Genomic DNA, 26,264 nt, shown 5'->3' with positions numbered 1-26,264 from the left:
GCCAATTTGGGGTCGCTCTTTAAGGAGAATCGCCTTACGCCTTTCCGAAGACATGGCGGTATTTGCGTTCCCCAAAAGGCAGATCGCCCTCTGGACCCATCCAATGGCCACATCTACATCCAAAACGGAATCCCCCGCTCTAGCGGCATCTAGCAGTTCATACAATATTGACAGGGGGCCCAGGGTATCTAATATTTTATCTTGGCATCCCTTGAGGGAAAAATCAAACCCCTTTTTGGGCTTCCAGCCTGACTTGTTCAGGAACTGGGCAACATGGGTATCAATATCCGGAGTCTTACAGGCCGAGCCCGGGAGAGAGGGCCTAGGGCACTTGGCACGTAGCTTGTTGCGACCCTCCTGGGAGAGGGGGGTACGCAGGCGTTTAGCCACACATTGGGCAATATGGTCCGGAGGGACCCATTCTGCTGACCGTGGGTAGCGAAGGTCGTCAGGGTCGAACAGGGGGTAGCCCTGGGGGTCGAAAAGTGCCTTACTGCCCCAGTGGGGATCTTAGCCTCACCAAGGGTAATGGCAGAGGAACCAGGAGGGGTAACACCCGTAATGGGTAATTCCTCGCATGACTCGCCCTCATCGTAGGAGTCATACTCCATAGCATCAGAGTCACGTTCCACACTCCGGTCGCTATCCGACTCATCCTCTAGGGCCTTAGCCCGTTTCCACAGTCTAGCCTTTTTAGCCCGGCCAGGGGCTCTCTTGCGCGTGGGGTGCGCGCTGTCTGTGACCACATCCAGTGTGTCAGTCATGGCAGGTAAAACCTGCATCGAGGAGTGGGAATCAACGTGCTTAGATTTAGCCTTCACCTTATGGGCACCAGGCACAGTCTGGGCAGGGACCCCACACCCAGGGGGGTAGGAGTAGCTAGTGAGGGCATAAGCATAGAATGCAGGGACTGAGAGAAGGAGGAAGAAACAGGACCCATAGCTGAAGCAAAGGCCTTTGCAATGAAGAAGCCATAGTGGCATCCAGCAGGGCCTGAAATTCATGGGAGGCCATAGCTCCCTCAGTGTTAAAAACAAACATCCAACTTAATTTAACACATAATGTTTACTTTCATCTTTTATTACCCATTTTAATACAGAGCTTTTACTGAAGGGTTAATGGAAAGCATCTTGCTATTCAGCATTAAAATCATCAGAGGTGCCTTCAGGCCCAACATCCCTATCCTGCATGGCGGCAAAAATAATAGGGAAATATACCTTTAAGCGAATAAAGTATCAAAGGCTAGAGAAATATATTTGCAAATATATCTTACAGATTACAACTATAGTAGACTAGGGAATGTACCTTTAAAATAAACGAAAACAGAAGGGTTGAGTAACCCACAATAAAGTACAAGGGAAAGGGAAGAACCTGCTCGCTGGTGCACTCAGGGGACCCAGAGACCGGGAAACAAACCGCACGGTAGCAGAGTGAGCGACCGATCATAGCTAGACGGACCGCCCAAAATGGCCGCCGCACGTGCAACAGAACGATCGCGGACCGACTCCCGGCGGGGGAAGGGGCACGTGCACCTTACCCGCGCGGGCAGCCCGCGATCGAGGAGAAACAGCAGAGTAGAAAAACACAGCCGCGGCAGATGAAACAGCCGCGGCCGGGAAAACAGTACAGGGTCCCGCGCGGCACCCGCAGGGGGTAGGGAGAGCGCAGGGGAAAAAAACCAAAGAGCTGAGAGGGAAACCCAGGGCACAGGACAGGGGATAGCCCGAGCACACCAGCGGAAGGTTGCACAGATAAAGGCAACCAGAAACAAATAACCATAAGCAATAATAGCAGGCAATAACAACAAACCATAAACATTAAACCATGAAAAGAAATCCAAGAGCAAGAGCAAAATACTTAGCTGTCTGAGGTAAGCAGCAAAGAAAGAGGGGGATTGTGGGAGACACAGGCCTTATATAGTCACTTCCTCTGTTATGTGATTGGTTGCCTGTGTACCTATACAGTTTTTTCTTTCATTTTGATATATTTATATTCCTCTATCTTTGCTGCTGAGGAAATAAAGAAAGAGTTATGCATAATATGAGCCTCCGTGTCTTTAATAAAATTGAAGGTGGACCTTCTGCTCTATACACGTAGTGATGCTATGGTAACTCCCTAGCCTTTGTTGCTAGCACTGCCTAAGGATGTATAGAAGCAGAGTGATTGATATGTCAGACGGTATTTGGCACACCAGAATATTATATTGTGAATATGATTGCATAAATAAAGAATACATCATATGTTATTGTTAAGATGGGTTTTTAGTTTATGGTCTCTAAATCCAATTTTTTTGGCACTGTCTGAATACTACTGAATTTAATTTAAACATGGTAGCAATATAAGAAGAGGTAGAATAAAAAAAATTGGACAAACATGGGATCTATTCACTAGAGAGGGATGTTGTAGTGAGTGGACAACAGACTTTTAACTATGATGCCAAATACCTGAGTTTCTATTTACAGTATACTATTAAATCCAAAGCGATCACATGCAGAATGAGCGACTAGAGAAGGCATTTTAAACTCTACCTCCCCCCAGATGTTGCTGAACTACAACTCCCATGAGGCTCTGGCCATCTACTGCATTCAAAGTATTCTGTGTGTTGTAGACCATCAACATCTGGAGGGCCAGAATTTGAGATCCCTTTACTATATAGCACAAACCCTCAAACAGGCACTTATGCTTGGATGCTTTTTAATAGGACAGAGGAGAAAAGGAGGGAGGCTATTTAGACATTAATCTATTCCCAGCAGTAAGAGATCCTTTTGGAGAATTTCAGAGAAATGAAATGTAATGCGTGTTAAAAAAAAAAAAAAAAGCCAAGTTCTACCAGATTTGATGATAGATTAACCCCTTAAGGATCAAACTTCTGGAATAAAAGGGAATCATGACATGTCACACACGTCATGTGTCCTTAAGGGGTTAAAGGGTTACTTAAAGTACCATGACCCCTTTAGTGATTTGAAGTGGTCATGGTGCCTGAATTCTGTTTGTGCAGCACTTCACTCTGAAGGATAGAGTTAGTCATGATTTTATAACAAGAGATCTCATGTCCTTCTCTCGGTAATGCACATTTATGTACATGACTGTTTACGTACACTGAAGCTCATGCTTTTACAGATGTCATCCTTTTAGTCAATAATTAAAAGGGAGTCACGGTAACACAAAAGAATCTTTTAGCTGCCTTGGATCGTGTAGGAGGAAGTGCATCTTGGTGTCTGAGTTACTTTTACCTGCGTTCCTCCATAGAATTCCATAACAAGAAAAGTACATATTCACCGATTGTCATTTAAAGAGAAATGTATTTTTTTTCTTGTTGTTGCTATTATTGTTGCTGCTCGATTATTTTTTATTTTTTTTTGCATGCCTGCCAGATTGCAGTTTACCATAACGCATAAAAGATGATGATGGGATATATGAACAAATACTGGTTTGTGCATGTGCTACTAAAGACATCCTTGACTTCATTGTCTTCTTTTTAATGTAAATTAATAAAAACTAAGTATGTATTAAAACACAAGTAATAGCGGATTTGTTTTACAAAAATGTTTGTGCTGGATTCATAATTCCCTAACCCTAATTATCACAGTTTCTCTACGCACATATAAATTTGTCTAAGCGTGTACAGAGGTCTACGGAAATGTTGGGAGACAAATTCCTAGAGCATTGTACAGGGAAAATCTGTGAGAACATCTGTGGTTTAACACTTTGGGTGCCACAGGGGCATACAGTGAGTTAAAAAGTATTCTATGGTAAGCACAGGTGGTTTCATTACCAACAGAAAGGGCACTTATGACTTACGTTATGACTTGTTTTTTTGTTTTTTGTTTTCTCCCTGTTAAAAATGAACATGCACTCTACCGACAAATTTAAAGGGGAACAGTCAGTTCTTTGGAAAACACTTAAAATTACCTATAACTTGTGTTAAACTTGTTTTCACGTGATCATTTTTTTTTTTAAATGTATATTTATTCTTTAGCTGTTGACATCACAATCCAGTTCAGTCCACACACAGCCAGCACACACAACGTCCTGGAGGATTAAAAGCAGACACATTCTTTCCGATTCTCCTCCTCTCTCTATGATGAGTGACGGATGAACAGGCCTTACTTTTCTTCTTATTATTATTTCATATTGACAGGTATCCAAAATGGAAGTGCTGTCTTTAAAAAGCAGAAGTATCTCTCGACATTTCGTTTTATTTTTCAAACCTCACAAACATATTTGTTAAATAAAAGGGATAAGTATATATAATAATAAAAATCCTGGAATTGGCGGTTTCCTGTTAAAATTCGAAAGCGCATGATGTGTACCACCAATAATCCTCATCCTCATCAGCCATTAGTAATGTATACACAGTTTGTACGAGGACTCGGGGAGGAAAATTTACTTTCTACCATTAACCCACCCCTCATTGACTGCAGAAGTAGCAAGTAGAGAGAGAATTTCAGCAGTATCTGTAACTCTCAGGATGCTTTGGCACCCTTCTGTAGCAATAGCAATAGATAAAGGGTTAAAATGAATGTAGTTTTATCCATCACAGTTGTGCCAAGTCTTCCATGCTACTGACAGCCAAAGCGTTGTGGATTGTAGAAATGATTTTGCCAAGCTTAAGTGATTACATTTTATTTATATATATATATATATATATATATATATATATATATATATATATATATAATTTTATTGAGCAACAGAAGAGTACGATGCAAAATATTTCTCAAAAAGTAACGTGTCAAAAAAAATTAGACTTATATGCAAAGCCATTTGCTCAGTAATAGGAATTTAAATATAAATGCATGAATAATTAGCATTAATATTTTAAACCACAACTCGTTTTTGAAACGTTTAACCCATTAGCTCTGTAATGTATTGGTGGGGCCAGTACAACCAGCACAATTTTCCATGTCTGTGTATAGCTATAGAAAAAAACTGACATGCAGATGGGTTAATCTTAAAGAGATTATCAGGACAGCAAGCTTGTAGATGTTCAGCTAAGGCTGGCTATCACAGTGATCAAAGCTGGCTGAGGCTCACAGGAGCTGTAGTTCAGTAACACCAGCTCTCTGTTTGGGAGATGCATTATCAGAAGAAATAACCTGAAAGCTATGTATTTAAAGAGAAGCAGATAAAATGTAGGTAACTATTTCAAACTGCACATTATTTAAAAGCAAATAATCTTGACTAAATTATATGTTTATTCTAAAGGTATCCCCCTTTTGTAAAGCAGAGCCACATGAAAATAACAAACAAAAAAAAAACACTGTTTATAAGCAAAGACAGATAGCATCTATCAGACTAAAGAAATTGAGAGAACTCATTACAGATAAGCTACACTAAGACGACTTCCACCAGAAAGACTTTATTATTTAAACACATACCTAACACATCTGTTCGTGTTTTTTCATCAGAAAACCAAAATGTAGCATTTCCACACTGTTGCTAGCTGTATGCAATAGATGGATCTGTAGATAAAAAATGGGGGCTGCATGCATACACACTCAGGAATGAATTAAAGGTACATCGTCCTTATCTCAGTGGCAGATTGAGCCCCAACAAAAATAAAATGAGTATAGATCTTGATGACTTTCCCTGTTTGGTCAATACGATCCATGGTGGCTATTTTCATGGCAGTCAGGTGGACATGTTCGTAAAAAAACAGCGAATGGAATGGCAAAACTGACAGTGGTCTAGGATAGGGGGTTGGGTAAGAGAGTGTGAGGGGTGGGGGAGGGCACCTGGGATGGTGTGTTTTTTTTTTGTTTTGTTTTTTAGGAGATAGTTGAGGAGGCTAAATAAAGATAATGTATGTGAAAAAAATGAAGTAGATAGTTGTAATGTGCAAGATATGTGTGTGTTTTAAAGGTAGGTGTCAGTTAATAGTGTGTGCAGTAAATGAGTTATGTGTGTTACATTGATTTATATGAGAGAGGGACAGAGGTTTGTGAAGTGTGTGTGTGTGTGTGTGTAATGAGAGCTCTCTGTGTTAGTGATTTATGTGAGAGAAGGACAGTGGTTTGTGTAGTGAAGAAATGTGTGTGTGTGTGTGTGTGTGTAAATGTGTTGAGGTTGTTGCTTTTTATATAAAATTGTGTGCAAGATAAGCAGAGGTGTGTGTGTCTCTGTGTGTGTGTGTGCTAAGGAGGGAGAGATCTGTGTGTAGAATAGAGTTTTATGGTGAGAAAAAGTCAAAGGTTTGTGATGTCTACTGAGAATGTTGGTGTGTGTATAAGAGGGGAAAGTGGGTGTTTAAAAGGAGGAGGGGTGGGTGTTGTGTAGTGTTCTCCGCATGTAAGAGCTGGTTTTGGATACGGTGATGTGTGTGTAGAAGGTGTAAGTGTGTGGGTTCTGTGAGAGTGGTAGATATTCATGTTAGAAGATGAAGAGATAATATTGTATCTTAGAAAATGGAATGCTGAGCTTTGTGCGTGTTAGAAGTCGCAGGGTGTGCATGAGGATGTGTGTGCAGTAGAGGTACTGGTGTAATGGAGAGCTCTGTATATTGGAGAGATGTTTGTGTGTCTGTTAGAGTGAAGGATCTAAAGCTGGCGATGAGAGAAAGATGAGTGGGATATGGGGAAGCTAAGGGAGCAGGAGAGAGGATGTGTGGGGGGGGGGGGAGGGGGGGGAGAGAGGGAGGAGTAAAGATGGACAAGGAGGAGAGTGCGATTTTTTGGAAATTTGGAGAGGTGAGAAAGCGACAGAACGAGTGGGCGAATGAGGAGAGAGTAATGGATGTAGGAGTATCATTATCTCAGAATGTGAGCAGACACTGTATGCAATGGGCTGAGAGGGACACAAGCTATGATGTTCTGTGAGAATAATACCGTGTTGGGGCTTGGGGGTGCAATAGCCCCCATATTAATAGCATGTCACCCCTTTCAGACAGGCACTTACTCTCAGGGCTGCACTAAGTCCAAGTTGGGAATTTGTGTGATCACCGGGATAAGCACTTCGAAATGATACCATGATAAGCATTGCTCACACTGTGTACCCCCTGGAATCTAAGAGGTTACATTCCATCCCAACATTCTGGAAAGCCACCTGGCTATTTCCCACTCATTGATAAAATATATAAAACACAGATTTAATTGATTTTGTCTTTTCCCTGCATTTGGGCTTTAATGTAAATCACCCTGGGACATGGTGCTATAGAAGAAATTATCAATGGGTAAATGCAGGGTTCAAAAGGAGCCTATTTGTCATTCATGTGCAATGTATGTACCCTGCTGCACCCCTCGCTATTGGTAAAATAACGGTAACACTTTAAAACGTAGATGATGTTAATAAAACAGATAGCTGTGTAAGTCTACCAATCTTTCTGTCTTTAGTGCAGAAACCAGAGGAAAAAAAAGAAAAAGAAAGAAGGAATGTGGGCGCTGCCGCTTTAAGGGAGGCGGGGGCGCGCGTGTGCCAGACGCCCAGTGCCGGTGCGCGTGCCCGCTCTCCCTCTCCCTGTGTGCTTTAAAGTCTCAGGCAGGAGCAGCTCACATGTTACTTCCTGTATGGGAGAATGGAAAGCGGCCATCCCCAGCTCTCAGCCTGGAGTAAAGGCTCCCCCAGCCTGGATTAGAGTCCCTCACACCACCAGCCTGGATTAGAGACACCACCAGCCTGGATTAGAGACCCCCTCACCCCTTCTTCCCTGCCTGGACACACAATACCCCACAGCTTGGATTAAGGTCTCCCCAGCCTGGACTGCAGTGTCCTGCAACTGGATTAGGACATTTCAATCTGGACCAAAAACCTTTTTAACACACCGTTTGGACATTAGTCTGGTTTAAAGACCCCCCATCCCAGTCACCCCCCAGCTTGGACTTCAGTATCTCTGGACTATAACATCCTGTCTGGACTAAAGACCCCTTCCCACCCCCAAGTGGGACTCCAGACTCCCCCCCCATCCTGGATTGGAGGACTGTCCTACCCCCCCAGCCTGGGCTAGCTGGAGCTATCTGCATGCATGCATGAGATCCAGGACTCTCCAGCTTCCCAGAGCCTTTCTAATAAGCAGCTATCCAGGCCCGGAGCTCAAACTCTGCTCCTCACCCCTGCCTGTATTCCCAGCCTGTCTCCACTACTTCTTTGGGTTATTACCTTGGAGGTAAAGTAGTCAACAAGTTGCCCTCTGTCCTCAATGTGCGTGTTGTCATGCGGAGGCTACTGCAACCGTGTTGGTGGATCTTGTTCTTGAAAATCACCACTCCGGTGCTGCACTATGTGCTCTGTTACCCCGGTAAGTGTGCTTTGGGGGAGTTGGTGCTGGTTCTGCGCTCGGTACTGTTTGACCAAATTAAAGTGTCTGGGGATAAGGAGAAGGATGGTGCTGCATTATGTGTATTGTTACCCCCAGTTTACGTTTGGGGGGAGAGTCTGGTCTACTTATGTAATATTTTAACGTATATGTGTGTATGTATATGTGTGTGTGTGTATATGTATATGTATATGTATGTATGTATATATATATATATATATGTGTGTGTATATATATATATATATATATATATATATATATATATATATATATATATATATATATATAATTTTTGTGGTTTGTTTGTTTTTTGGTGGCAGGGGGTATTGGAGATTGTGTTCTGGGGGTAACATTATTTCATACTGCATCCTAGCTTTGCATGAAAGGGGCTAATGCTATATTCTGTGCTCCCTTACTATGGGGAATGTTTTTTTGAATTGGGTGCTGGGGCTGCTCTTTACCCCTCTTTTCATGGGGGGAGGGGGGGAGGCTGATTTTGCGCTGGTGGGCTCTGATTTGATTGGGGACTGTGGCTATAGTAAGCACTGGTACCCCAGATATTCACTACAAAGCTTGGGGTCTGTGCGATCACCTTCATTAAATGTCTGTTAGACCACATTTAGTAACATTGTACCCCCTCCCAGTGGAATTTCCAGGATATGTATGTGAGATCATCTTCTTATACATATCATATTTAGGAGTTTGTGTGATTTTTGAGGGAGCTAGGTCCGTTTTGTGATGCGCCTTTACATTGCTTAGCGTTAATGATATTCTCTGTTACCTCTCATTATTTTTGTAATTTTTATTTTTTAAAGAGGTTAATGTTTCTCTGTACCCTGTTAGCTCCAGTTAGTGATGGGCAGAGTAAGACTAGAACGAATAGCGTTTGTGCTACTACCCTCAGTTTTGTGTCAGGGGTATTTGCTCTGTTACCCCAGTGCATGGAATCTGGGGTTGGGGTAAATTTCGCATTATTGCCCCTCGCCCCCTGGCAACCGCTGCTTCTTAGTGGTAGAACTTGTCCCCTGATCTTCTACCTCTGGTATGGGGAATGACACAGCTGGCTGAGTGTAACCAAAACCATGCATTCGAACTCCCCCACCCCCCCGTTGGCAAAGGCAGGTATCTAATTTCAAAGGGCAAGCTCGATTGTATTGCCCCCTATCCCTAGATCTTCCACACAATAGCCATATTCTGCTTTTTCAGAATGTTACATGTTTGTCGAACGTCCTCCTAGAATTAATGCATAGCGTTTGGTCAACATCAATATCCTCCCAATACTGTGACTCTGATTTCATGAATCTCCCCTTTAAATAAACCTTTTTCTATATCCACCTTAGTAAATATTATATAGACACAGCCCCATCATTGGATGTCTAAATATGTTACTGTTAATCTAATCCTTAACATCCATGTATTGCCCCATACATCATATGCCCACCCTTGCCAAGATGCCAAGCACCCATCTATTTATTACCCCTTAAGTTCAAATCTCCCATCTATTGTCTCAGGGATACAGCTTGCATGTGTAAACATCTGGATGTAGTGTTGGCTATAGGAAGGTATGAGAGTCTTCAGTGCTAAAGTTGCTGCTTTTTTTTTGTTTTTAAAAGCCAGCCAGAGTCAGGCTGTAGTGTTACAATGTGTACATTTCCATTCCATTCATGGAACCCCCCAGAGCCCATCTCCCCATCTCCCTCCTTTTGTGCTGCTGCTGGGGATGTTTAGAGGTGACTTCAGCACAGAGCTCAGCCTCTTCTCTTCCACTTCCATCTCTGCCATGCCAGAAATATTAAACAGATCCCTTGTAGGATTTTGTCTGCCCCCCTCCCCCCTTTCACATGCAAGAATCTGGAATCCGCTATGTGGCTGCTTTTTTGGTGCAGTGCTTTCCTAATCAGAGCAAGGCAGAGGAATGACAGAGTTTGGATTAGGAGGCATTAGCCATCAATGGGAGCACAGCACCGAGTATAGCTCATGCTGTGTGCATATCGCCGAGGGGGAACAATATTCAGCATACACCGTTCTCTCCGTATAAACGCCAGTCCAGGATGGCATAGAAAGGGCAGAGTAATGTGCGTGTAATGCTGCTGGGTACCTCTTATATATATATTTGGGTATACTTGGTTTTGCAACACCTTGGTTATATTCTGTGTTAATAGAAAGCTGTTCTATGTATAATTGATGCCTTATACCTCTTTATCTGTAGGGGATATTGTGTGTACATGTAGGTAGGTATACATAGCTGTGTAAAGCTGCAAAGTACACATTTCAATGGGTACAGCATTGGGTAAACTAAATTCTAGACAGCTGGTTTACTTAATTCAAATATCATCATGGTCATTTTATTAAGACATATATATATATATATATATATATATATATATAATGTGTGTGTGTGTTTATTTATTGTTACTTGACTACAATCTGGGTATTTAAACCCTTTTTAAAAACAAAACCTTATTTAGAGCGTTTTATGCACACAAAGATTACCAGAAAACAACATTGCATGATTCATTGAACACTAGTCAAATACCCCCTCCCATGGCCTCAAAAGGGTTAATTGCATGAACACTTGCCCTCTATAAGCAGGTGAGCCAGACATATTTTCAACCTGTAGTGGTAATACATTTTCTTAATGGTTTCCTGATACTGTGACATAATTCTGACTTTTATGTTCAGATTTCGCTTCCTTCCACCCCCAGCATTTAACCCCTTTAGGACACATGACGTGTGACATGTCATTATTCCCTTTTATTCCAGAAGTTTGGTCCTTAAGGGGTTAAACCCCCTTCATATATGTGGATGTAATAAAATAACTTATCTGATATACACATCTGTATATTTCACTCTACATGTACATCTACCCCGTTTCTTTCTTACCATGAATGGATCTATATTGTCATTCTTTGTTTTTTAGTAGGAAAATTATGAAAGCCACAAAAATACTTCTCATGCTTTTATATAATAAAAGAAGCTGAAAATGCATAGGCTTTTTCTTCTCACCCCAACAGTATTAAGCTCATGTCTATGACAAGAGGAGGTCACTTAACTCTGAATTTAGCTGCAGTAACCTCGAAAGGCCACGGGAGCGCTGCTGAGCTGTTTTCATGTGAAGGTCTAATATTCAAAAAAATGTATACAATGCTGCAAGTGTATATGGAGGGGGAAGTGTCTGCTAGGCAACTGATTAATATACTTTTTATGTAATGTCTACATTTGTCTATGCACAATAGGTCAATTGTTAGCAGCTGGAAACATTCCAAATGCATAACATCTATGCATTCAGTTTATAGTGCACAAGAGTTGTAACCTGGTCTAAGTCACAAATTGGAGTAATTCACAAAATCGTTTGTTTGTTTGTTTCTCTGCCCTTGCTCTGTTCATGCAGGACTTGTATCAATTTAATTTGCAAGTTAACTACTTGTTGTTTAGTGATGAAATCCCAGATATTTAATGACTGCAATATTATTATTATTATTATTATTATTATTATTATTACCATTTATGTAGCGCTTTACAATATCATGAGAGGCGGGATTGAACTATAAATAGGACAATTACAAGAAAACTTACAGGAACGATACTCTGAAGAGGACCCTGCTCAGATGAGCTTACAGTCTAATATGTTTTAAGAGTATTTGTACTGGTTTAGTTTTTATAATGGATTGGTTCTGAGACTGTCTGGAGGGAGTAGGCCACGTAGGGATATTTGGGTCTTAGTATTTTTTTGCCAGATTGTCCTCTTGATTCCAATGACCGGTTTTATGAGAGCCAACTTGCTCGTTTCAGTGAACTGTACAGAAAAGGAACACGTTAACTATTTCTGTGAGTAAGGCTTTGACCGGATTACTGTCACTTCTAGGATTATGCAAATAAATTTCACTAAAAAAGACACATGAGCTGGGCCAATTTTAGTTTTCAAAGCTCGTGTCGTCCATTGCCTTTTTAAATAAATATTATTTTTCTTCCCCTTTTACGTTTTTGACTTTTGCAAGATATTGTCAGTAGTGTTCTTGTTTGCGTTACCTTACCGTGTTTACATAGCCTGGGTTTTTTTGACTTGTAAAATTTAGGCCAAACTAGTAAAAATTGAGGGGGGGGGGAAGAAGGGAAGTGTTCCATGTTAATTTTTTTTTATTTTTTTTCATTCAACGCGTTTGCTTTTGTTTTGTGTTTTGGTTGTTTTTTTTGTGTGTTTTTTTTGGAACACCTGTCTCCCATTTGAAATTACAGCTAATCATTGATTGTAGTTAAAATGACAGTGGAATGGAGTCCTTATCTTCAATGCTTCTTAGCCCATAAAGCAACCTGTGCAAAAAAATACTTTTCTCAAACGATCTTTTAACTGAATATTGGAGAATTGCTTTCTTCATTGACGAACTGACTGTGGACGTCTGTACACTTGGTAAAGACATTCGAAGTCGAATCAGAAAGCTTATTTCTGTCTTGACACACAATGTTTTCATGGATAAGATTATATACAGTGAAATGGGGTGAACCTCTTGAGAAAAAGCATTTATCTTTCTATTGATTTCTTCTCAATTTCAGTCCACTGAGTGATGTCCTTCTCACCGGCTCTGATATTGTACAGTAATTACGACAAGGAGGGACTCTAAAGGGGGATCTGTGGGAGGGGGCCTGATGCTGTTAACGTGCTTGGTGTCGGGTTTCTTCTCTCCGGCACTGAAATTGTTCAATCTAATAGGGACTCATTTTATTTATTTATATATAATATTTAATGTATTTTTCTTATGCATGATACTTTAGTGAATAACCTAAGTATGTGAATAATTTTAATAAGTATAACAAACATTGTGGATTCATAACATTTTAAAAGGTAGCTTTTATTTTGAGGTCTAGTTTTCCGTAGATCCTATTGTTTTAAGACCGTCAGAGCTGTTTCACTGTTATTACACTTTTAATGAAGCTGGTTTTCTTTGTTGGCTTATCATAGTTTTTTAGAAATTTGTTGAGATTTATTTTTTAATTAAATTTATTTATATATATATATATATATATATATATATATACACACACCAGTCAAGATATTGAGTTATAGTTTTTTTTTATTTTTTTCATAACCCTGAGAACATAATGGCAATTTAAAATATTTTTATTGTGCTTGTTCTATAGACTGACTTTCCTAACTTGAGATTTTTTTTTTTTTTTTTTTCCCCCAACATTGCGATCTAATCACTTAGCCCAATGACTCTGAACAGTGTTGTCTTACTGTAGCTCCACTTCCGGCAATTGTTGCATTGTCAACTTTTTTCCTATAGAATCCACAAGACCAAACGAAATGCACTCTGACCTCTGTCTTGCATATCAAACCTTTTATTGTTTAGAAAATCTTGAACTGACTTGTGTACAAATATGAAATCTACCGAAGAGATCCATTCACAAAATGCATGACAATAAAATTGTGTCAAAACAGCAGAGTTCAGAATTATTTTTGTAAAATTTTTTTTGCTTAAACTTTGCAAGTTATCAAGAATTTTCTAAATGAACAACTCTTAAATGATCCCCATCTCCTTTCAGTAAACCCTTTTGCATTATTTTTCATTTTCATGGAAAAAAGGACCATTTGAGTACTTTCAGCAGAAAATGGTTTCTTGATTTATCTATCTACGAATATATCCGGAAATATTTGTATCAAATCCAACTTCTTTGCATCATCGGAAAGCTGTGAATAATGTAATTCCTATTGATCGAGGCTTTTAGCATTAGTCATTGAAAGTGCTCTACAGATATTGTTGAGTTTGAGATACTGAAATGTTAAATCAGAGAAACTTTAAACCTTGTTACGGAAACGTGTGGTGGGGGGGCGCGGAGTGGGGGAGATGTGGTAAATTTGTATTTTGTGTGTGTGTGTGTGTGTGTATATGTGTGTGTGTGTATATATATATATATATATATATATATATATATATATATATATAAATTTTTTTATTTATTTTAATTTTTTTTTCTTCAATTGACTTTTTTGTTTTTAAAGATGTTTTGCGCTGTTGTTTTGGACACAGAAATAATACAAATTTGGTTTCTTAGTAGGAAATATGTTTGAGATCTTGGGAAAGGATGCAGCTATATGTGCAGTATATTGATTTCTAAAACAAAACTGGGACTATGTTTGTTTTGACTGTATATTATGACTGGTAAAGGTGTTTTTTATTCATATACCTTTCCACAGCCCTGCCTTCCATCCTGATTTTCAGTGGGTATAATTCCGTTTTTGATGGCTAAACACTTTATTCACAGATTTAGCCCTTCATCATATGTCTGGATTATCTAATCAGTTTCAGCCAATGCCCCGTCACCTTCCCACCCCACACCCATTTAATCCATACATTGTGCCTTTGTAATATGCTTGCAAATGTATACATTTTTATTTATTCATTTTCCTTTTATGCATCTCTGTTGTGGACAACATACACACCCATGATCTCTCAAATATAGATCTACAGGTCATTTAGCTAGCAAGATACCCACTGGATGGAGAGAACAGCTCATTTTAATGGTGCTTTAGCCTTTTGAATCAGTCCAAAATTGAGCCCCAGAATATTTCAGAGGATCCCCCATTGGTTGAAATTTGGATACCACGTTGTATCAGGCTACGGGGTAGCTGCTCTCAGTGCAATGACTGGTTTACGTAGAAGCACAGCCTTCCATAGTGCAGTGAAGATCTCTTGGATAATGGGAACAGTCTATTTAAGTTGTATTGCAGAATCGAAGTGTGTGTGTGTGTGTGTGTATGTGTGTGTGTGTGTGTGTGTGTGTGTGTATGTGTGTGTATATATATACACACACACACACACACACACACACACACACACACACACACACACACACACACACACACACACACCAGTCAAGATATTGAGTTATAGTTTTTTTTTTATTTTTTTCCATAACCCTGAGAACATAATGGCGATTTTAAAATATTTTTTATTGTGCTTGTTCTAAAGACTGACCTTCCTAACTTGAGATTTTTTTTTTTTTCCCCCAACATTGCGATCTAATCACTTAGCCCCTTAGTATGGGTCACAGTCATACTTTAGCTGTCAGTTTTACAGCTAAAGTATTAGGTCACCAGGCTAATGTCATAAACACATTCTGATTACCTCTCAAAAAAGTTATGAATAACTGCTTTGAAGCACAGATCATAAAGGTGACAGATCCATTATATATAATCTATATATCTCTTCTTTTTAACCAGTAACTTGCGATGTCAGGATTGCTCTACCATTAACAGAAAGGTGCATACTAATTATCTAGGAACACGGACATTTGTTTCATAGCTGAAAATGTCATTGTGTTCTCCTACATTAATAAGAGAGCTTACCTAAAATAGTCATGTTGTTTTTTTTTATTTTTTTTTTGCATAGCATGATTAATCACCTGATATGCAAGAAGAATAGAAATGTAATTTAGGATTGTATATTCGGAGTGTGTGTGTGTGTGTAGCGCTCCACCTATGTAAGCATTTTTTTGCAGCTCTTGCAAATTGAAGATTTTGTTGCACTCCAGAGGAATCTGCTTTTTGATTTTATGGTCTATTCGAGGCTTATAAAGTAGCTGCTTTGTTTTCTTCATTGGAGGTAATGATTCTAATAACTATGCAATATATGTCTTTCAAAATCAAATAAAATCATATTGTGCAGTTCTTTTATTTTTCTTATGGTACACAATGGCAAAGGGCACTCTTAAGTGATGATGCAGTACATTGCATCTAGGGAATGCATAGATCAGTTATGGAGCAAACTAGCCAGTCAACATTTGCTTGAGAGTATCCCATCATACCCTACAGGAAGGCAGTGGTGTAAAAACTGTAATGTCTATACGAACGGATAAAGATCATAAATGCACACTTCCCAACATCAGCAGTACCAGAATTGAGAGGCCAATTGGAAGGGAATAAAGATGGCGGCCCAGTGACAGGATCACATCACTGGCTCTGCTTAAAAGGATGCTGACCTCACAGGAAGGGGGCACAATTACTGGCAGGTCAGCCTGGTGTGAATACACAACAGATTGCCTGCCAATTATTTTAACCAGCCTATTGAGGGCAAATCTTGCAGGCATTACTGGGGATAGTTCCCTGCTGTCCAGAAGAGGGGGGGCAGGAGCCGAAATTGGGACTTGGGAAGGCATGTAAATGTGTCTTGTTTTGTGAGAAATATCATATTCTCCCAGAAATGTCCACTATAAATTGTTTCCTCAATTCCAATTTTGTGTGTTTTTTCAAGCTTGACAAAGATCTTTTAAGGTGAAACGTTGCTGTACACGATCTCCATAAACCTGCTTAATTTCTGAAACCTTAAGTGCCTAGATCAGGGGTAGGCAACTTTCGGCACTCCAGATGTTTTGGACTACATCCCACATAATGCTCTGGCACCCATAATGCTGGCAAAGCATCATGGGGGGTGTAGTCCAACACATTTGGAGTGCCGAAGGTTTGGCCTGCCCCAGGTCCGGTTTAGCAACCTTGTTCATAATGGAGTGTGGTATTCCTATGTCATATCTATCTATAATGGTATTGCTATATGAAAGTTCACTTCTATATATCTACATGTGCCACACAAAACAAGGTATGAGGAACTGGATAAAAAAAAATCCAGATATAGCGAAAAAATAGTACTCACAAATGCAGCAAAGCCTCTCACTGCTGCTTAAACAGGGACAATTCACAGTACAAATCAAACAAATAGAGGCTGCGCAAAATGTTGCTATGTGCACAAACAAAGTGCTACCAACATTTATTGGAGGACAAAATAATAAACAAACATTTCGGGTACAACCCTTTTTCAATGCACCATGTCCCTCAACCCCATATGATACACTCGCCCTTTATATACAGAAAATACAATAAACAAATGTCCACAGCCAACCCCCCCCATCTGGAATCAGTGCTGAATGGGAGTCCTCCTGGGTCCGGCCACCATCTTGCCGGATTTCCCAGCATGCCATGTTGCTAGGCAACAGTAAACAACATATCAGGAAATGCTGTAGCCACGGGCCAGTATTTTTTGAAAGTTTTAACCCACCACAGTTTGTTTTGTTTTTGTTTAGTAAGTAATGCAGCTATATATGTGTGAGGTAACGGCGTAAAACCTGACATTGCACTTTGGTATGATTAATACATATGACTAGGAGCATCACCTGGCCTTTGGAATTTTACACAGCAGGGGATTGCAGACCCTCAGACCTATTATTTCATGACAAACATCCACTGAAAAAAATGTTAAGTGCATTCCTAAGTGTAGTTCTCAGGAATCCTCTATTTATTTCGGTTTATCTAACCGTGCTTGTCAGTATGGGTTTTCTGCTGTCAGCATAGAAGTAAATGTTTTGATTTAAAAGAAGGGGGGGAAAAAGTATCTGCTGTATATGTAAATATTCTGAACATTTGGCTATCACAATATACACATCAAATTGTATTCTCTATTCAAAGCAGCACTTCCATTTACTGATCTGTTGATGACTAGTCTACTTTAAATATTAAAAGAGTACATCATTGCATTTTTCACCTATTTTGTGTTAATGGAGATCTTTTTTTTTTTTTTTATGCAATATCATGGCATTAACCTTTTGAACACAATAGGAGGTAATGTTAGATTTAGCATTTATTTCGTCCATTTAATCTGCCTACTTCAGATTGAAAAAGCTAGGCCTTTTGCAATATGATGCTCTCCTCTTCAGCTCCCTCTGGGTTAATCTCTAGTAAAAACCGTGATAATATTAGAGTTGATAATGTAAGCACACATGCATAAACCCTGTAGAATTTAGTCAATCCTTTATCAGGAAATGACAAACCTAGTTTTGACCCATGTCTTCTGCAAGTCCAGTTCATTTAAGAGGATCTGTCAGTAGAAATTGCATTTCTTAATAAATCTCTCCGTAGTGCATGATGGCAATGTTACTGGTGGCGTAATGTGATTTCCTCTTGATGTATATGCAAAGGCTGCTTAAACGCCTGTGTAAGGAAAAAAATGTAATCTAATTCCATGGGAAACTGGAATGGGTGAAAAGCTACTTAATACACTGTCAATTATCCCCGCAGTGGGAAAAAAAACTGACTTCTAAAATGTAAATTTTTTTTTTTCCCTCTTAAATAATAATAAAAAGTGTGGGTGTAATCTGTTCTTTGGTGATTCTGCGTGCATCACGTACTTGGCCTTCTTAGAGCGAAATAACATATTAATGTTCAGAACATGAAACGGCAAACCTCCTTCTGGGAGATTGCGGCAGAAGAGCCAACCCTTAGACTGTTTCTGGCCAAAGGCACTGACTCTTTTTTATATTTTTTTTATTTTTTTATTACTCCTCTTGGTTCCAAACTTAATCCCATGCCTGCAGCTTGCAACAAAGCCCCGATAATAAAACAATTTTTATTAAAGAACCACTATAGTGCCAGGAAAACAAACTAGTTTTTCTGGCACTATAGTGCCCTGAGGGTGCCCCCACCCTCATGGCTCCCCTCCCGCCGTGCCCGAAGTTGGAGGAAGGGGGTTAAACACTCGCCTTTCTCCAGCGCCCGGCGTTGGGGACTCTCCTCCTCCTTTGGACGTCACCGACTGCATGCCCCGCAAGAGCCGCACGTGCATTCAGTCAGTCCATAGGAAAGCATTCTCAATGCTTTCCTATGGACGCTGGCATCTTCTCACTGTGAAAATCACAGTGGGAAGCGGCTGTCAATGAGACAGCCACTAGAGGCTGGATTAACCCATCTGAAACTATGTTCACAGCAGGCAGGGTTAATCCTAGATGGACCTGGCACCCAGACCACTTCATTGAGCTGAAGTGGTCTGGGTGCCTATAGTGGTCCTTTAATTGTTCCTTGTGGGTTGGAAAGTGCATATTTACTTGGACATACCATGCACCCCTTATTTATAATACAGTTGGATGTCAAGGTGCTCAGATTTTTATTTATTTTCTCAAGGTTTGTAGGTTTTATAGTGGTGGTGCCTGCTTTGATATTGTCACAGCCTAGTTTTATATGTAAAACTGTGTATTCCAGATCTTGAGGTTTGAAAACAAGGTATTAAGTCAGTCCATACCTTCTGACTTTCTGGTGTGGGTACATGCTGTAGTATATATCTTTTTCTTTCCTTTTCCAGGGATCAGTGTAATACGTTTGCGTCACGGCCACCCCCTTTGTCTCTTTTTACCTTTTGCTAGCTTGATAAGCCTGTTCAACACAGCTGGCACTGAAAAGTGCCACTTGCTGGGAGGTTCATGAAGATGGCATGATGTTGCCTGTCTCTGCAGACAGGTTAGTGATAACAGTTTATGAACCACTATCCTAGAACACACAACAGACTTTGTTTTGGGTTTTGTTTTCAAGAAAAGTGCTTGATATTTCCTACTAAAAGTAGATACACTTGTATATGTGTAAGATCATTTAGTAAATGTTTCCTTCTGCCAATCATGTCTACATGCTAGATCAGTGGTAGCCAACATTTTTAGTAGTACTGTGCCAAAACAAGATCTTTAAGCCCCTTCGCGTGCCAGTCCTATTTTATTTTAAGCTGAGATATGTATGTTGCTGTATTCTGCTTGTGTTGTATTTGTGTGTATATGGGCTATTATATTGTATATGTTCATGCGTAGTTTGTGGGATTGTGGACTTTGCAAAGATCCCTGACTGTGACATTGCTGCGGGGAAGGGGGTGGGGGGTGGGGGTTTGGGGCCAGAGGCCAAAAAGGCAGGCAAAAGTGAGTTTGATTTACCTGAACCTGTCCCATGTAGGCAGCGCCATCTCATTCCAACCAGTCCTCTAATGCGTGAGAGTACAGCACTGAGATCAATGGAGGGTCCCGCAAGACTGTGAGATCCCCCCACAGACAAAGCTATTTCCCGATCAGGTCATCTTTTGACTGGGTTGGAATTTCAATGAAATCCCAACACCATCAATATGAGAATTTCAAAAAGTTTTATCTCTATAAAATGCTCATTATGCAGGGGGTGACCGTGCCGCTTTAAGTAATTGTGAGTGCGTCTCGCAGCCATTTCCCATGAGCGGAGTTCCTCTGCAATATTCTTATTAAACACACCTGTAGTAATGTCTTTTACATTTTCTGCGGGGGAGGAGGGGGACCACGATTAGACTAAATGGTTACTTTGTAGTACCAGCATCCCCCATACACACATCCTTCTGTCAAATATAAAATATATTCTAAAGATGGCAATAAGACCTACAAAATTGTTACTGTAAGTTCTTCCTAACCAATGTATGCCTCATTAGAGCTCATGATCAGGTGCGCAATATTTTATCCTTTCTTGGGTCTAACTGGTTTAAAGGAACTAAAGAACAATACATAGTTAATCACTTTTTTTTTTTTCACTTAACGATAAAATACTTATCAATAGAAAACATGTCGATCCGTAGTATAATGAAAAGGACATGCTGGTTGATGTACAGTGTATGCTCAGCTTGTTAAGGGGAGGTTAATAGATTGCAATGTATTTAGAGAAGGATATTCCTTGTTAAGCCATAAGCCAGCGTTCTGTTTCCCTTATTTATGCTTTCCATGGAATCTCTCGAACACAAACTGCCTAAAATGTACGTCCCATTTGGTGAGTAGAGGGGGCAAAACTGGATGCTTAGATTGGCCAGACAGGCCTACTGAGAAGGCAACTTTGCTAACCATCACAGAACAGTTGAATTTGAAATCCTACACAAAGCATTATGTCTGAAAACGTAAAGATTAAATGACAGACTCAATAATTGGAGAACTAGCTTTTAGCGTAATGGGACATCCAATGATTCTGTTGCTGAGAAAGATCAGTATATTTTGAACACTCAAGGGAAACCTGATTGATCGTTTACACTATCTTTTTGTTTTTTCGTCTTAGACCTGCAATGCATATTGACTTTTGTCAGAACGTCTTGCTGTTGGTAAATTCCATTAACATTCTAGTTTTTTGATTGCTAATAACTGGCTCTAACTTCCCGTAATATTTAGCAGCTCTGAACATGGTGGAAATATTTGTTTTCTTCAGACATTTATTAACGACCTTCTCTGTAAAGCAACGGAAAAATTATTATTGGACTTCTTGTCAGAATTTAAAACCGGATCTCTTAAGTATGTCAGAAGTGAAATTGATTCTACAAATCAAAACCGCAATAATACTTTGCACAAAAGCTGGCCTGGGGTTTGTTTAAACTCTAAAGCCCCCACCCTCCATAAAAGAGACCTCATTAGCAAGTGGACATCTTTGAGAACATAGAGAAAAAGTGAAGTCTGTTTTGTGTTTTTTTATTTTATGTATTAAGCACATATTACCTGGAATGCAGATTACTTAATCCCTTTATGTCCCTGGGCTTAGTTTATGACATTAAAATGCCAGAATTTTGCTTGGTCCTGGAACTAACTCCCATAGGCCCGCGCAAACTAAAAGTACAGCACTTTGCTTGGAAAAGTTAATGACCATTTTGAATGTAGCTGGAGCTTCAATGTATGATTATTCTGGTGGGGGCCATCCTCTGTGCCTTTTTAAAAAAATAATAATTTTTATTCATTTTTTTTAATACAAAAAGTTTCTCTGTAATAGACTTTAGCTGTGTTTCTTCCAACGAATACTAGCAATGGCCTGGTTAAACTCGTTACTGCACTATCTAAATAGAGAAACATAATATATTCTAAGTTCATGGTTCATTGAAGTCTTGAGTGGCAAAGCTAAGCTTGCCAGGTCCTTAAAGGGTCAAACCCGAATACCTATATCCCCTGCATTGTGCTCTTTCTCCAATGTCCCTGATACATATACCGGATTGCATTTTTAAATGAGTTGTGATTGCACAATGGACACGGCAGCTAAATCGTCTGCACTGCAATCTTAGCTAAGCACACTTGTTTTATTATTTAAGCAGCAGGATGGAAAGGGACCAGATGCACGTGGTTGGCAAACAATCCACAGAGGGCTCATTATTTGAATGTTGCATACACCATACACTAACAGGTGAATCATGAGATGTGCACCTCAGCAGACCAACTAACAAATGGTGTCTCACAAAGGGTGAAAGATAAAGAGGCCATCAAAATGTTATGTTCTGACTTTCTCCTTTTCAGTGATCAGTTTCAGGGCTAGGGCTGTGTACTGTTGTCCAACGAGTGTTGCGGCTCACCAAATATTGTTACTTAGAGCCTGGATGGGTTTCTTGTAAAAACTGAAATTCCAAGTTAAAAATCAATAAATATCTAATTAAATAACACAACACGTCTTCATTGTGTGTATGCTTCTCTCACATGTAACTCAGATATGTAACTCAGAAGTAATAAGTCATGTGGCTTTCTTCCCAGATGGATTATATTTTTTCCCTCTGTTTAAAGCAATCTATTACTTTTATGGTCCATTGAATTCATGTAACATTTGTTCTTGGTATTACAAATGTGTTTTTTGTTTTTTTGTAAAAACTTGACGTGGGTCGTTGCATGCGAGTGTTGTGTTAACTGCCATTTACATGAACGATTACTTACAATGGATGAATATACCATACCTCAAATGAAATAGCTTTTAATGCTTTCGATTAATATAAAACCTTTAACTTTACCCAATCCCCCTCAACTATTTTGTTAATGTTTTGTTTTCAATGTTCCATTTATTTGTATTTAACTTTTTTTTGCAGACTCCCAACTGGTCACTTGTTTTTTTTTATTTATTTTTTGGCTTCATTTTGTTTTTTTCACTTTTTTGTTTAACTTCTTTTTGTCTTTTTATATTCATTTCTCAGTAGCCTATTGGCAATTCCATGGTCAGTTCCCAACATTTTCTGCAGACTTTAAAGTAAAATAACTTATTTTATCTAAGTTATTTTTCATCTAAATTCTGCAATTCCCTGGTCTTTTCTCACATTCGGTAAATAACCTTGTTTGATTGTAAGCTCTCAGGAACGTCTCTCTCCCCCCACTCATTTGCATTATTGTACTGGGTCATTTTGAATTTACAGTAGAAAGATATTTTGTAAAGGCTAAATTTTAAATTTCACAAATATGCATTTCCCTACTGGGACAATGGAACAGTTATATGTTCAGTTAATAAACACTTTTCTCGAATGTGGATCTTCCTCAGGTCATTGCAGAATACATTTTCCAACTATAGGATAACTTATCTTTAATCTACAAATTAATCAAGTGCACAGTGCCTAAAGTTTATATCTTAAATGGCTCAATTACACCAGATTAGCAAGAATGAGGAGGCCATGTTTTCTGTTCTAAAAGGAAACACCTTGGCCATGAGTTGCATGACATGGTGACAACTCCATAATTTTTACACTGGATGCTCAGTGTTGTGAACTCAGGAGGACCAGTGAAAATAGCCTTCCATCCCTTGCAAGATGTGAACTCTATGATCCCAATGGCACATGATTTCAGATTCTTCGTAGTGTCCGGGGTCCACTGAATGAGCATAAAATGCTATTGCGATCAGTACAGAGCCTAGTGGCATTTAAGCCATGCTCCTGGATAATTGGAAGTCTAGAGTTGGCTCTCTGGAGGTGAGCTAAAACCAGAATTTGTATGGTGTCTCTCCGTAAAGTCATCTAGTACTCTAAACCAAGAGAAAGGAATCTAAGAATTTTGATATCGTGCAACTGACCAGTGTTTAAGTAGTTCAGATTTTTCCAAGTATTTTTGAGTTGCGAAGTCAATAGGAAGACAACCAAATTGGACTTTGAGAAACCCCTTTCGCTTTCAGTTATAACTGGCAGCCTAATTTTACCTACCATCCTCTTCGTTTAATCTTTAGACCTCGTTACCCTTCTCAATGCAGAGCAAGTTTTCTTGAGCAGTTGCTTGATGTATTTTGTGTTTATTCTGCATTCCACAATGAAATGTAAAGCCTTCCAAGAGCCATTTGTTTTTTGCTGAAACAGATGCTTTATGATTGCCTTGAATTACTATTTTTTTTTTTCGCCTTGCATTTACCTTTTTTGTATTTTTTTTTTATTTTTTTTTTATAAACCATTTATTTTTTTATATTCTTTACTCTTTTCAAATTTAAATATGACTGAGCTATTCAGCGTGTTGACAGCAGTTGCATCATTTCCTAATTGGCTAGATACGCTAATGGAGTACTCTGGAGCTAAATTTAGTTGTTTATTTTGCCTTTCATGTAAGCCCAAGGGGTTTGCATCATATCAGTATGGCTTCTGTGCAACTGTTTGCATTCCAAGCTAACACCTAGATGATAGATTTTAGCTGTTTAGGTACGTGTTAAATGTATGGGTTCCAAGTCGACAGATTCAAAAACTGTGACTTTATTTTTAATTGTTCCAAAGTGTATTGTTTATGCATCCAAACCAGTGTTTACTGTGAATTAATTCATTGTTATCTTTTTCAAGTAAACTGAATTAAAGCATTTGTTGTGCATGGTTTGAATGTAAATTCGATAATGGCCCATAAGAATACAAATTCTACTGCTTGACTTAATTAAAGCACTTTTATTTAATTTTGAAACTCTTCCCCCTCTTTCTTTCTTTTTACTTTATTTTGCTATTCCTTGCTATTATATCTTCTTTGTGGAGAAGTGCTTGTTTTTGTTTTCACAAACAAAAGACAACTGCTTATGTATTTGACCTAGGCTTGGACCTTCCCACTTAAACCCTTGCACGCCCCATAAAAACACTGACCTTTTTTAAGGGCATTGATTACAGTTCCTAAAACCTGTGAACAAGCATTTTTTACAGAACATACATTTGTGTAACAACTGTCTTATATTATCCTGAGTAGTTGTCAAGCATTTGCCGTCTGTTGTCCATTGGACTTGTCTCTCCATATTGCCTTCCTGTTAGTGATATCAATTGACTTTAATTAGCTGTTCATATTCCATTGTCTGGCATAGCAAAGCATCAATATACCATAGTGGGGTCGAGTCAGTTCAGGATTTTTATTTATATGATCTATTGCTCCTTGAACCACCTGACCAGCATGGCCACTAATTGTAGCACCCAGAACAATTTGAAAGTTTATTGAGATCACCAAGCCCGCTCTGATTCATTCTGTCGTCCATGAAAGGTTTAAGGATTTACACTAACAAGGTAATTATTGGTCACATTCTCTTGAGTTCCCACTACCACTCTACAGCGGTGCCCTGTGGGTGGGGCAAGGGGGCATATCCATCCAGAAAGGAGGCGGGTCTGACCAACAACTGGCAAGTTAATATGGTGTGAATGCATGTCAGACTGCCAGTCAAGCAGGCTGGCCTACTAGGGCCGTTCTCCAGTGTCACCAAAAGTAGGACAACTAGGAACAAAATTGGGATGGTGGGCAAGACCCTGCAATAGGGACTGTTGGGAGGCTTGCTGAAGTCATATCATAGGTGACACATAACTTGGATGCTCTGGTTCCTAAAGGGAACAGATATATGACTGAATTGATGATTGTCAACTCAGTAGGGACATACCAGCCAACTGAATTTGCTAAACTACAGCACATTTCCTTGTACCCTGCACTCACTGTTTTAGGATGTATTTATTTTTAGAAAGTTCTCCCTTCTATTTTTCACTTTCTCTCTCACTTCCCTGATTATTAAAATCTCTTTATCCTTTTACTTACCTGTTCCTGCTGACCGCTTCTTCATTGCTCTTTCTCTACTTGCCTCATCTCTGTATTCATCACATGCACTTTACTCATATTTATCCAGCCTTTCACCACAAACCCCTCCTAAATACAAGCTCTCATCCTCAACATTTAAATCTTACTCTGACCTTCTCTAACTTTTCATCCTACTGCTCCTGGCAGCTGATGATGTCCCTCCTCTACTATGCCACCTCGTGCTAACACCAGAAACCACAACAATCTCATATCCATTCCGTGTAACTCGCTCTATAATTCCTCCTTTAAAGCTGCCCTCTGGAATGCACGCTCTGTGTGTAGCACTGTTAAATCAACTTCCATCCATGACCTATTTATCTCACACTCCCTAAACCTACTTGCACTAACAGAAACATGACTCTGTCCCTCTTATACTGCTATTCCTGCCTCACTATCCTTTGGTGGTCTTCACTTTACC

At 39.5% G+C, this 26,264-nt stretch overlaps 1 protein-coding gene across 3 annotated transcripts in view; it reads left to right on the top strand.

The window, feature by feature from the left end:
- Positions 1 to 7,470: 7,470 nt before the first annotated feature.
- PTPRG (protein tyrosine phosphatase receptor type G) overlaps positions 7,471 to 26,264 on the top strand; it is a 486,380-nt gene continuing 467,586 nt past the window's right edge. For all 3 annotated transcript variants that reach the window (XM_063426859.1, XM_063426861.1, XM_063426860.1), the window contains exon 1: positions 7,471 to 8,233. In XM_063426859.1, the coding sequence (XP_063282929.1) occupies positions 8,149 to 8,233 (85 nt within the window). In that variant the 5' untranslated portion in view covers positions 7,471 to 8,148. The remainder of the gene's footprint in view (positions 8,234 to 26,264) is intronic.

Source organism: Pelobates fuscus, chromosome 7 (assembly GCF_036172605.1).
Source record: "Pelobates fuscus isolate aPelFus1 chromosome 7, aPelFus1.pri, whole genome shotgun sequence".
NCBI classification, from domain to species: Eukaryota; Metazoa; Chordata; class Amphibia; order Anura; family Pelobatidae; genus Pelobates; species Pelobates fuscus.
Note: the sequence above shows the minus strand (reverse complement) of the source record. Positions and strands in the feature narration are given on the sequence as shown.